Source organism: Teleopsis dalmanni, chromosome 1 (assembly GCF_002237135.1).
Source record: "Teleopsis dalmanni isolate 2A chromosome 1, ASM223713v2, whole genome shotgun sequence".
Classification (NCBI taxonomy): Eukaryota; Metazoa; Arthropoda; class Insecta; order Diptera; family Diopsidae; genus Teleopsis; species Teleopsis dalmanni.
Window position 1 is genome coordinate 160,826,774 of NC_051846.1, and position 13,758 is coordinate 160,840,531.

Genomic DNA, 13,758 nt, shown 5'->3' on the forward strand with positions numbered 1-13,758 from the left:
CATTGTGGTCAGTAACAAAGGACTAACGAATGTTAGAATCAAGTAGACTGACTGAACTAGAAAAAGTTTAAGAGCAAAATCAAAAACAAATCATAACAGTAAAAGGTTAGCTGTATTACTTATAAATGTTACTTTCACATATAATATAAATAGCTGCACATAGATTAATATAAATACAAATGCGATTTTGTAATTATCAATAGAAATTTATTGAATTATCAAATCAACAACAACTTAAATTTATGGCCAAATCAAATGATTTTAATTTTTCGAAAAAATCAAATTCGACTAAGACTAAAAATTTGGGATACAAAAAGCCATTCTTTGATTAGTCAACACTTCCTCCCTGTAATACACAAAAAAGTTATTGATATGAGATTTTTGAAATTTCTTTATGAAGTGTATGTATGTTATATATCAATAAGATTATTTTTAAAATGAAACAAATTAGTCATAAAATTACCCTATGAAGAAGTATTGCTTCCCATAAAAATACAACGCTGTTAATAATCATCAGACCTCCAGCAGTCAGGCCACAAACTCGGTTACTTCCAGCAAATTCATCGCTCTCCCACTCTAGAATTACATCAATTCCTGATGCAATAAACAGAATACAACCGACAACAGAAAATAAAATATTCAAAAGTTTGGGTGCCATCGAATTAAAGATGTAACCTTGAAAATAATTTATGAATTTATGAAAAAATCAGTAAAATTTAATAAGAAAATTTATAGATACTCTCACCAATTGTAAAAATGGCGCAAATGATAGCGTAACCCGCAATAGTACCGATAACTAGCAATATTTCAGTAGACAGAAACCCTATTATTTCCCACAAGACAATACAAGCCACTGTTATAGCCTTAAAGAAATCACAGTTATAATTAAATTGTATAATTTAAGCGCTTTTTCTGGATAAACAAAAATATTTATAAAAACAAAAAATCCATTTATTTAAATATATATATTAATATAGTATGATATAGGAGAATATTATCCTTACTACTATCTATATCGTACAAAAACATGATTAACGAAACACAATTTTAGGGGTTCTTGAGAACGAAATTCTCAGTGTTTATTTATTTGTGAGTCAACATTCAAATTAATTTTAAAGTTAAGAACTGAACTGCTTAATTTTAAGAAAAAGGAACTCAACTGTTAGGTCCTTCGCCCTGTAATATTCTCAATAAAATTGTTGGTTCCACCTACGTTAATACTAACTACCGTCCTCATAAGAATTATGACTGTATTGGAGGTAGAAATACTTAGTATTAAATAGAACACTGTTCAGCTGGTATTTAAACAAGATATGAAGACACATCTTAAAAATTTACACAGTAAAATTGATAAATATATAAAAAATTAGGTCATGAACAGATGGACCAGTTAAAAATTGCATTTAAAAAAAATCTGTACTCGATTTATGCTGATATTATAGACATATAGTGAGTAGCTGTATAGCAAGAAATTATATTCTAAAAAAGTGCTAAAACCATTTTTTCAATATATTTTGTTGTTGGTTTTTCTTTTCTAGCGAATAGTACTATACCAATAGTGCCGTATACAAAATACCAAAATCTGGTAATAAAGATCTTGAGAATTCGCTGATGTTACAATTTAGGAAATTCGAAGACGTCCGCAGGAAGCATTTTTTGTAAAAATTGTAAAAAAAATTATCAATATCCTATATGATTTAACATCCTACCAGACTACTACGGGGTTCTTGCTTAATTGGCATTGGTAGGGACCAATATCTGTTTGTATAACTTATGTCCAGCCAAGATAAACCAACCTTACCTATTTGTAGTAACTTATATTTATGTTTTATATATATTATTTTATTTTATATTTTATTTTTAATATTTTGTAAGATGAGTAAAATAACATCAATCAAAAGAACGGAAATATTAGATAAATTAACAAAATTTTTAATTATATTTCAAGCCTCTTTAGAAATACATAAAAGTAATATTACTAATTATATGTTAGAACTTTTGTATCTCTACTACTATTTTTAATATATAAACATGACTTAAAGTTTGGTTTCATTTTCATGTTTATATGACGTATTCGGAACAAAATAATCAACACAACACCAAAAGTTATTTAAGGAATGACATCATCATATATACGAGCGAAAACTAATGACCAAAATCCATTTAGCCTAAAACCATAATATTTTTGTGAATAATTTTAACGAAACTACAAAACAGAGAAACAAAAAAAAACGTGTGTATGTATATATATTACTATTGTATAGATATATATACAATAGTATAGATATATTACTATTGTGTAGTATCTGTACATTAGTATTGTATATCGCATGTAGAATTAGAACTGTGAATCAAAACAAATTAAATACGCATTGTGTAAAGCAATTTACGTAGCAAATTGAACTGATGAGATTAGTATGAGACCATTTCAGTATCTTAACAAAAATAAAATCAAATCTAAGTACAAACTTAAATGTGAATATGGAAGATACAAATAAAGATTGTATATACAAAAACTTTGCTCAAAAAGCGAGGGGTTCTCAAGCAAGTATGAGACAGACTATGAACTACGCATAAATTTATACCTATGTACCAATGTATCTATATATGTATGTATTTTTCTGCTGTTAGTGTGCTATTCGACATACAAAAACAAGACAGTTTGGTTAATTCCTCATATAAATTCAGGCCCATATAAAACTGAGTTTTGTAATAAGAAGCTTAAAAGACATAACATAATAACACATATACGAATTACATAGATACTGAAGTATTTTCAAGGCCAAATATACAAACAAATGGAAATTATTGTTGAATGGCAGTTACAATTTCACATTGTTGAAATACATAGCAAATATAACTAATGTATATATATACACATCAAGAATACAACGATATATATGACATCATTATTTACAAATGTACTTATTATATCTTATTATTATTATTAAAAGTGAAAAATATGCACACGTACATATACTTATGTACTTATTCAAAGGACAATTCCACAAATTTCTCTCCGAAACTATTTATCTACATTGTACTGAAACAGCAGAAACCAATATTCTTGTTGCCAAACACTCAACAGCTATAAAAAGCTTCGCACATATCAGAAACCCGTATTTTTGTTGATAAGAATTTCTATACTGGCAACAATCAATGGAAACTGTGCAACATTTCTGTATTGAAGGCATGGATGGTTTACATAAATATAACGAAATAAAAAAGTATCTCGTTATGAAACTGAATTTTTTCTTACTGACATGGAAAAATTAAAACAAAATTAATTTAAAAATTAAAGCAAATAAATTAGTTTGATCGAAAATCTCAAAGCAGTCGAAAAAACAAACTACGACTACACAAAATATTTCTTAATACAACTGGCAACATTTGTTGTAAAATTATGAATTACTGCAAGCAATTCTTATACTGAAGATATTCAATATTGTTAGGCAAAATTTCTTTAAAATTGTATATAATGAACAATTTAAATATTAAATAGAATGAATCTTAGAGACCCCTGACAGTGTTGAAAAAAATCAACGGAACGTTAGCTTAAAAGTATTTTATTTGTATTCTTATACCATAATGCCAAAGCAGATAAGATAATAACCTTTAAGTCTTTTCTTATAGAATGGAGACAGTCGTATAATCTGATATTAGATTTTATTTGTTTTGTCTTTGGTATTCTATTACCATTAATTATTGAATAAATTTCCATAAATATTTTGCAACTATTCTTAATTACACAGAATGTTTCCCGAAGCCCTAACCCTATCCCGTTTTCTTATTGTCATAATGCACTAACTAACCAGAAATAGAATAATAGAATCACTTTTAGATTTATTTTCTATATTAAAAAAAATTTTTCACTTACCAGTTCAATTAATTTTAGGATAAATATTATTGTAACCTCCATTGCTAGCTTTTTAAAATTACAACTATTTTAAAATTCAGTTACGGACTTTTAAATAAAATTCTAACTTTTTACTATAACTGTCAGTTTTTATTTCATAGTCTATGTTGCTATGATAAGAAATTGATGTAATGTATTATACGTCTATTAAAAACACTTCATATAAGCAATGTTCCTCTGGACCATGTTATATACAGAATCATGGTCACGTCAAATTTGAAATTGTTGTTGTTTTCAATGTAAATTAATGAATTGAGAATAGGACAAAGAGAGAAATATGGATATAAACTTGATTATGGAGACAAGACTTTGTGTACTTCGTCACATTGGTCAGAATAGTGTTGCTAAAATACTGTTCTAGAAACTAGAACAGTGTTGCTAGTTTTCAATTTTAATATGAGAATTTTTTTTTGTTTTGATGTTCTGTTACAAAGAATTATTGAATAAAATTATAAGAATATTTTGCCCCACCCCTATCCCGCTTTCTTAATACCACAACGCACTAACATTCAAAAAATAGAATCACTTTTAGATTTATTTTCTATATTAAAAAAAAATTTTCACTTACCAGTTCAATTAATTTTAGGATAAAGATTATTGTAACCTCCATTGCTAGCTTTTTAAAATTACAACTATTTTAAAATTCAGTTACGGACTTTTAAATAAAATTCTATAACTTTTTACTATAACTGTCAGTTTTTGTTTCATAGTCTATGTTGCTATGATAAGAAATTGATGTAATGTATTATACGTCTATTAAAAACACTTCATATAAGCAATGTTCCTCTGGACCATGTTATATACAGAATCATGGTCATGTCAAATTTGAAATTGTTGTTGTTTTCAATGTAAATTAAAGAATTGAGAATAGGACAAAGAGAGAAATATGGATATAAACTTGATTATGGAGACAAGACTTTGTGTACTTCGTCACATTGGTCAGAATAGTGTTGCTAAAATACTGTTCTAGAAACTAGAACAGTGTTGCTAGTTTTCAATTTTAATATGAGAATTTTTTTTTTTTTTGATGTTCTGTTACAAAGAATTATTGGATTAAATTATATGAATATTTTGCCCCACCCCTATCCCGCTTTCTTAATACCACAACGCACTAAGATTCAAAAAATAGAATCACTTTTAGATTTATTTTCTATATTAAAAAAAATTTTTCACTTACCAGTTCAATTAATTTTAGGATAAATATTATTGTAACCTCCATTGCTAGCTTTTTAAAATTACAACTATTTTAAAATTCAGTTACGGACTTTTAAATAAAATTCTAACTTTTTACTATAACTGTCAGTTTTTATTTCATAGTCTATGTTGCTATGATAATAAATTGATGTAATGTATTATACGTCTATTAAAAACACTTCATATAAGCAATGTTCCTCTGGACCATGTTATATACAGAATCATGGTCACGTCAAATTTGAAATTGTTGTTTTCAATGTAAATTAAAGAATTGAGAATAGGACAAAGAGAGAAATATGGATATAAACTTGATTATGGAGACCAGACTTTGTGTACTTCGTCACATTGGTCAGAATAGTGTTGCTAAAACACTGTTCTAACTGTCAGTTTTTATTTCATAGTCTATGTTGCTATGATAAGAAATTGATGTAATATATTATACGTCTATTAAAACCACTTCATATAAGCAATGTTCCTCTGGACCATGTTATATACAGAATCATGGTCACTTCAAATTTGAAATTGTTGTTGTTTTCAATGTAAATTAAAGAATTGAGAATAGGATACAGAGAGAAATATGGATATTAACTTGATTATGGAGACAAGACTTTGTGTACTTCGTCACATTGGTCAGAATAGTGTTGTTAAAACACTGTTCTAGAAACTAGGACTTCTTTCTGTTACAAAGAATTATTGAATTAAATTATATGAGTATTTTGCAACACCCCTGTCCCGCTTTTTTAATACCAAAACGCACTAACATTCATTAAAAAGAATCATTTCTAGATTTATTTTCTATATTAAAAAAAATTTTCACTTACCAGTTCAATTAATTTTAGGATAAATATTATTGTAACCTCCATTGCTAGCTTTTTAAAATTACAACTATTTTAAAATTCAGTTACGGACTTTTAAATAAAATTCTAACTTTTTACTATAACTGTCAGTTTTTATTTCATAGTCTATGTTGCTATGATAAGAAATTGATGTAATGTATTATACGTCTATTAAAAACAATTCATATAAGCAATGTTCCTCTGGACCATGTTACATACAGAATCATGTTCATGTCAAATTTGAAATTGTTGTTGTTTTCAATGTAAGTTAAGGAATTCAGAATAGGACAAAGAGAGAAATATAGATATAAACTTGATTATGGAGACAAGACTTTGTGTACTGCGTCACATTGGTCAGAATAGTGTTGCTAAAACACTGTTCTAGAAACTAGAAACTAGAATTATTGAATAAAATTATAAGAATATTTTGTCCCACCCCTGTCCCGCTTTCTTAATACCACAACGCACTAACATTCAAAAAATAGTATCACTTTTAGATTTATTTTCTATATTAAAAAAAAATTTTCACTTACCAGTTCAATTAATTTTAGGATAAAGATTATTGTAACCTCCATTGCTAGCTTTTTAAAATTACAACTATTTTAAAATTCAGTTACGGACTTTTAAATAAAATTCTATAACTTTTTACTATAACTGTCAGTTTTTGTTTCATAGTCTATGTTGCTATGATAAGAAATTGATGTAATGTATTATACGTCTATTAAAAACACTTCATATAAGCAATGTTCCTCTGGACCATGTTATATACAGAATCATGGTCACGTCAAATTTGAAATTGTTGTTGTTTTCAATGTAAATTAATGAATTGAGAATAGGACAAAGAGAGAAATATGGATATAAACTTGATTATGGAGACAAGACTTTGTGTACTTCGTCACATTGGTCAGAATAGTGTTGCTAAAATACTGTTCTAGAAACTAGAACAGTGTTGCTAGTTTTCAATTTTAATATGAGAATTTTTTTTTGTTTTGATGTTCTGTTACAAAGAATTATTGGATTAAATTATATGAATATTTTGCCCCACCCCTATCCCGCTTTCTTAATACCACAACGCACTAAGATTCAAAAAATAGAATCACTTTTAGATTTATTTTCTATATTAAAAAAAATTTTTCACTTACCAGTTCAATTAATTTTAGGATAAATATTATTGTAACCTCCATTGCTAGCTTTTTAAAATTACAACTATTTTAAAATTCAGTTACGGACTTTTAAATAAAATTCTAACTTTTTACTATAACTGTCAGTTTTTATTTCATAGTCTATGTTGCTATGATAATAAATTGATGTAATGTATTATACGTCTATTAAAAACACTTCATATAAGCAATGTTCCTCTGGACCATGTTATATACAGAATCATGGTCACGTCAAATTTGAAATTGTTGTTTTCAATGTAAATTAAAGAATTGAGAATAGGACAAAGAGAGAAATATGGATATAAACTTGATTATGGAGACCAGACTTTGTGTACTTCGTCACATTGGTCAGAATAGTGTTGCTAAAACACTGTTCTAACTGTCAGTTTTTATTTCATAGTCTATGTTGCTATGATAAGAAATTGATGTAATATATTATACGTCTATTAAAACCACTTCATATAAGCAATGTTCCTCTGGACCATGTTATATACAGAATCATGGTCACTTCAAATTTGAAATTGTTGTTGTTTTCAATGTAAATTAAAGAATTGAGAATAGGATACAGAGAGAAATATGGATATTAACTTGATTATGGAGACAAGACTTTGTGTACTTCGTCACATTGGTCAGAATAGTGTTGTTAAAACACTGTTCTAGAAACTAGGACTTCTTTCTGTTACAAAGAATTATTGAATTAAATTATATGAGTATTTTGCAACACCCCTGTCCCGCTTTTTTAATACCAAAACGCACTAACATTCATTAAAAAGAATCATTTCTAGATTTATTTTCTATATTAAAAAAAATTTTCACTTACCAGTTCAATTAATTTTAGGATAAATATTATTGTAACCTCCATTGCTAGCTTTTTAAAATTACAACTATTTTAAAATTCAGTTACGGACTTTTAAATAAAATTCTATAACTTTTTACTATAACTGTCAGTTTTTATTTCATAGTCTATGTTGCTATGATAAGAAATTGATGTAATGTATTATACGTCTATTAAAAACAATTCATATAAGCAATGTTCCTCTGGACCATGTTACATACAGAATCATGTTCATGTCAAATTTGAAATTGTTGTTGTTTTCAATGTAAGTTAAGGAATTCAGAATAGGATAAAGAGAGAAATATGGATATAAACTTGATTATGGAGACAAGACTTTGTGTACTTCGTCACATTGGTCAGAAAAGTGTTGCTAAAACACTGTTCTAGAAACTAGAAACTAGAATTATTGAATAAAATTATAAGAGTATTTTGACCCACCCCTGTCCCGCTTTCTTAATACCACAACCAACTAACATTCAAAAAATAGAAACTTTTAGATTTATTTATCACTTACCAGTTCAATTAATTTTAGGATAAAGATTATTGTAACCTCCATTGCTAACTTTTTAAAATTACAACTATTTTAAAATTCAGTTACGGACTTTTAAATAAAATTCTATAACTTTTTACTATAACTGTCAGTTTTTGTTTCATAATCTATGTTGCTATAGTGATGTTTTGTTAAAATGTATTCTACTTCTCTAACATAATTTAAGCGTCACTCTGATAAAGTCTGAAATTGATAAAGATTCAAAATTGACCGAAGCAATGATTTCTGATACACTAAGCGTGAATGCCATGGCTGTATGGCGATACTCTTTATTAAAAAAGTACTGTATATAAGTTATATGTAGTATAAGATATGTGTAGTATTACTTATATAAGTCATTTTTCTTGAGAATTATAAAATATGCAGTTTTATGAGATATAGTATGGCTTGGCTTTTCGATGACACATACATAAATGTTGCTAAACTCTTTCCAGACGATTTCAATTGAATTGTTATGTAGGTTTAGACATGTTTAGCAACATTTCATTGCGTTGTTAATTTTGTCAAGCTATGAGGTCACTTAAGTATAGAATAAAAATAAACTATTCACTTCACTATTATTTCCGTTATGACGCCATCTTACAGCTCTGATTGTGTGATGACTAAAACGTAAAAAAATAACGAATAACATCAGAAATAAATGGAACGAGTAGAGTACGTGCAAAAGGATATATATACAGCAATTATTTAAGTAATAAAAATTAATTCGTTAAATAAAAATACTAGTAGGTTTACATTTGGGGTAAAATTTCGGTTGGGTAAAAGCAATTAAAACAATTTACAAAAAATGGCATATTTTATTTCTAACTTTTAAACAAAAAAAAATACACTTCTTATATCCTTATAGTTAAAGACAATAAAGTTTTATTTATCGCGAAATGTAAATATAGCATCGAATCCAAACATAACTCCATTTACCTTCGAAAAAGAAAAAAAAATGAAAATTTAGTAAAAATTTATGATATACCTTAAAATCATGTAATCATGTTTACTCACAATTGACAGCGCCGCCTTAATAAGGGCTAAATCACGTGTACGTGTGCGAAACGTATACTCCCAGGACTCGATTATGAACACACCTGATGTCACAAAAAGGGCACAACCCAGCACACTAAAGAATATGTCAATGCGTTTGTGTATTGGAGCACGCATAAGGACACCTGTTGGGTGTATAATTAATTGTTGCAAGGATTAATAAGAATTTATAACAATTTAGACTACACCTGCAAACACGCCAACAACGACGATTATGAAGCCAGTAAAAGTACCCGTGGCAAGGAATGATGTCACGATGTCACGATCATTAAAACTATAGAAATGCAATGTCAGACACGCAATGGCAAATCCCTGAAATAATAAACGTATTATATTGTATAAAGTACTTTCTTTCTTATAGAGAAATATGAGATTTAAATTTTCATACAAATTATACCTACATATATGTGTAATAAATAAGCAAATAGTTTGTGGCACAATATGTATATGTGATAACTGACCATTAATTATTAAGAGTTAAAAGAAAACTAGTATAGTTGGAAAGGCACTTCTCTAAGTAAAAGTAACTCCAGAGCGCTTACTAATTCTGACTTATCTCAAACGAGCGATGACTCTTGATTTTTCATGCCAAAAAAATTGAAAATGTATGAATACTGACATATCTGGAGGAAGGTGACCAATAGAACATATTTAAATATATTTCAGATCATCGAAACTATATTTGTGATGTAAAGAATAAATTTTAAAGTTTTAAATCAATATTTAGTAATCAACAGGGCACAGCGGATTTGAGGGAAACGAAAAAGCAGATGAAATAACCAGAAAAGGGGCGGCTTCATATTATATTGAGCCACTACCATTCTGCGGTTAAAATTAATGAGTGACTGAGAAGAGCACCTCAGACTGATTGGATAATACAATTGCCTGCGGACAAGCTAGAGAATCCATGCCATATCGATCAAAAGCCAGAACTAGGGAGCTACTTATGCTGAACAAAACTGGAAAGAACTTAGCCTAATCCCAAAAGATTTTCAATTATTTCTATAACGCGCATAGCTCTTAGTTCACTGAAAAATTTGCGCAACTCTCTCTTGCTTGACCTTCTCCAAGTAGTCTTTGGTCGAAAACAATTTTTTCTTCCTTGTGGATTCTATTCTAGAGTGGCATAAGCGGTTTCGCTGAAGGATTGCGTATAGTGTGGCAAAATCACTCATATTTTCTTTTTAGAAATAATACTAATTGATACAAAAAAATTGTATTTACTGCTATGATTCTAATGTGAATGAAATAAACACCACATATAAGGAAAGACTCAGTACTAATCGATTTATGTGACTACTACTTCTGGAGTTACTTCAATATTGACGAATACCAGAATACCATATAGTATTCATTGATAAAAATACCTTGGCCGATAGAATTAATTGAAATTAGGATGTAAGGGCAATGAATGCTTTAAGAAAAATTTAGGTTATACAAATATATTGAGTAGTAACGTATATAGAATAATAAATATATATGAGCAGCAGTTGCTTTATGCACTTTCTTTAAAATCCGTAAAATTAATGTCGTAATCCTACTGGACAGAGCTAAAGTCAAAGTACCAAAATTAATTACCAGTAGGCATTTCTTCCTAAAAATAGACATACCTTTCAATTAGATATTTAGAAAGTTTGGGTATGAAGAAGAAAAAGAAACAACTGCATTTGCAAATGCGAATTTCACTATGAATTAGCTTGATGAACATCCAAAATACAGATTTTTCAAAAATAACCTCATTCATCACTCCAAGTGAACGTATTAAGACTTGTAATCTGGTATTTATCTGGTACCGGAGTATCTGATAACAAAAAATGTGTTATTTATGTGTTATTTGAATAAAAGAGGAAGCTCCACCGTCATTAAAACCAAGTAAATTGGTTACACTTAGTTGTATTCTATAATATATTGGTTGGTTACTTTCATTTTGCCAATATTTATATTGAATTTAAACTCTTTATACACTTATAAAGTGGTACTTATATAATTGTACCACTGTAAGATACAATTATAATTAATTAAATATAATTAAATATTATAAATAAATTATATTACATATAATCATTATTAGATTAAATATAATAATAAATATAATATAAATGTAAATAACAATACTACTGGAGAATGTTATCAGTAACACTACACCATTAACATATATATTGAGCTCAATGCAAATTCCCACCTAAGTATTAGACATTCAATCTGCCGTATGAGAGCCTTCAGATATTTTATTAAAGAGTTTCTGATGATCAAATTCATAAATAACTGTTATTCTAATATCCTTCTTCTAAACTAAATCGTAGCTGTATAGTAATATAGAAATTGAAAAGAAGATTCATCTTAATACCCTAGAAAAGTATTTAAGTATATTGAGTATTTAAGTAATTATTATTGGACAGGTCGAGTTGACGTTCACAAAAAAGAAACCCTATAGTGGATAGAAACCGTATGCCAAGTATCTGGTAGTGACAGAGCTAATTATAAAAACATCTATTACTTTTCTCACCCTCAAGCAGTCTCTATCCTGCTTTTTGACACAGATCTTTTAATCAAACCCAATTCTAATCCTTTTTAACAACTCTTTAAAAAATTTTTATTCAAAATACATTTACACAATATCTCTTCGACGAAATCATAACTACGACACTCTAATCATATTGTGTCTAGTTTTAAAGTGACTTCAAAGTTTATTAATACATGCAGTTTATGATCTCATTATTTCATTATCTAAAGATTTTTTTCATCCATACATATAAAATAAAAGGCTGATTTCGAAGAGATTTTAAAAGTATTTTACCAGTTCTAAAAATTTAACGACTGTTAAACGTCCTTTGTGATCACCGTGTGACATTTTTTGAATGTTATTAATTTTATTCTAATTTATTTATCGATCGCGATTGATTTTACTTAAATAATTAATTGATTTTAAATATTTCACACTAATTAATAATTAACTATTATTTTTTTAATATTATGTCTATTTGTATCCTTTTTCGATTTTGTTGTTGAAAATTTTCCAAGTGAACGTAACCGCTGCGAAATGTAAACTAAGAAATCAACAAAAATTACGAAAATCAAATCGACATTTGCAAATTATGTATGAAATTGTTAATGTTTACAAAAACAACAATAAAAGTTTACAACAAAACACAGCAACAATTAATTAATTATACTTTAGGAAGGAAATAGACTTTTCATCTTGAAGTGGACGCGCTGAAGTGCACCTCATGCAGATTTTCGTAGTAAATTAAATAAAACAATAATAAATGAAAATGCTTGATTCAAAGCTTTTAGGCGGATTGCTGTAAAAGTGCGTATATGAATTCCAGATGTGATGTCATGTAAGCGATCAACGAGCCCAACGTCATGCTAGTCATCTAGTCTGGGCTGCAAACTGCAAACCACTTAATGAGACTGAAAATTAAATTGGCTTGAAGAATAAAGTGTGTAGTCGCCGAGGAATATCACTTAAATTTCACAAAATTCTATCATATATATTTAAAATTCTAATCGTTGAGTATATCTAAAACTTCTTTAGAGAATATAATTTTTGTCAACAATATTCAACGTTAGGTTGAGAAATCTTAGGTATGGCAATATTTGTGACTATTCATTTCAATTTAAATTATTTCGATTTTTTTTGCAAGTTTGGTTTTATTCGGTATGAGAAGAAATCTCCGACAAAGTCTACTAGTGATTTAGGTATCAATTTAGTAAAGGTTGAGCTACCTATGAGCTACCTACATCACGTTAAACAATATATAAATATTTTTTTAAATTTTGTGAGGCCGTGTTATGTGCTTAACATTTCTTGAAGGTGCTTGCAGAAGGTTCCCATAAATTGTACCCCGGCTTCGTGCTAATGTTAGGTATTTCCGTATTCCTTAGTGAAAACTTGATCATAAATTTAGCCACTTATCTTTTGATTTAAATATTGCTTCAATAATTTCAAAACAATATATAAAGTGTTATAGATCGAATATGCCGACTTTTCTTTCATAGTGCCTACGCTGCATATTTACGGTTGGGGGTCACTAATTGTGTGCGTATTTTTCAGTAAAGTTAAATGCTCATAATTGGAACTATAACAACCCAATAACAATGAAATAAAAGATAAATCAAGAAAGAAAAATTTCTAAAGATTTAGAGCACAACATTATCGCTAAATGTATCGTTTAAAGGGTTATGGGAACTGAATTTTTATGAAATGGGCACATTGAAATGTTATTTAT

General features: G+C 28.2%; 2 protein-coding genes across 3 annotated transcripts; both read right to left on the reverse strand.

The window, feature by feature from the left end:
* Positions 1-249: 249 nt before the first annotated feature.
* On the reverse strand, positions 250-8,585 carry LOC119669698. Of its 2 annotated transcripts, none has more exons than XM_038079700.1 (4): positions 8,456-8,585; positions 746-863; positions 464-675; positions 250-346 (listed from the first exon to the last, which is right to left on the reverse strand). In XM_038079700.1, the coding sequence occupies exons 1-4, from the start codon at positions 8,495-8,497 to the stop codon at positions 329-331; spliced, it is 390 nt and encodes a 129-aa protein (XP_037935628.1). In that variant the 5' UTR covers positions 8,498-8,585; the 3' UTR covers positions 250-328. The 2 variants fall into 2 exon arrangements, with proteins under 2 accessions (XP_037935628.1, XP_037935629.1); XM_038079701.1 differs by lacking the exon at positions 8,456-8,585 and adding an exon at positions 4,485-4,914.
* Positions 8,586-9,286: 701 nt separating this feature from the next.
* On the reverse strand, positions 9,287-12,417 carry LOC119669697. Its single transcript, XM_038079699.1, has 4 exons — positions 12,324-12,417; positions 9,715-9,838; positions 9,488-9,651; positions 9,287-9,409 (listed from the first exon to the last, which is right to left on the reverse strand). The coding sequence occupies exons 1-4, from the start codon at positions 12,375-12,377 to the stop codon at positions 9,356-9,358; spliced, it is 396 nt and encodes a 131-aa protein (XP_037935627.1). The 5' UTR covers positions 12,378-12,417; the 3' UTR covers positions 9,287-9,355.
* Positions 12,418-13,758: the final 1,341 nt, after the last annotated feature.

Bases quoted from the DNA above. Each gene is read 5' to 3' on its own strand.
- LOC119669697 (XM_038079699.1), bottom strand. From the start codon at position 12,377: ATGTCACACGGTGATCACAAAGGACGTTTAACAGTCGTTAAATTTTTA. The intron at 9,652-9,714 runs GTGTAGTCTAAA...TACACCCAACAG, and splicing joins CGTTGTTGGCGTGTTTGCAG to GTGTCCTTATGCGTGCTCCA. The intron at 9,410-9,487 runs GTGAGTAAACAT...TCTTTTTCGAAG, and splicing joins TTAAGGCGGCGCTGTCAATT to GTAAATGGAGTTATGTTTGG.
- LOC119669698 (XM_038079700.1), bottom strand. From the start codon at position 8,497: ATGGAGGTTACAATAATCTTTATCCTAAAATTAATTGAACTG. The intron at 864-8,455 runs GTAAGTGATAAA...GATTTCTTTAAG, and splicing joins TCCTAAAATTAATTGAACTG to GCTATAACAGTGGCTTGTAT. The intron at 676-745 runs GTGAGAGTATCT...ATTATTTTCAAG, and splicing joins TTGCGCCATTTTTACAATTG to GTTACATCTTTAATTCGATG.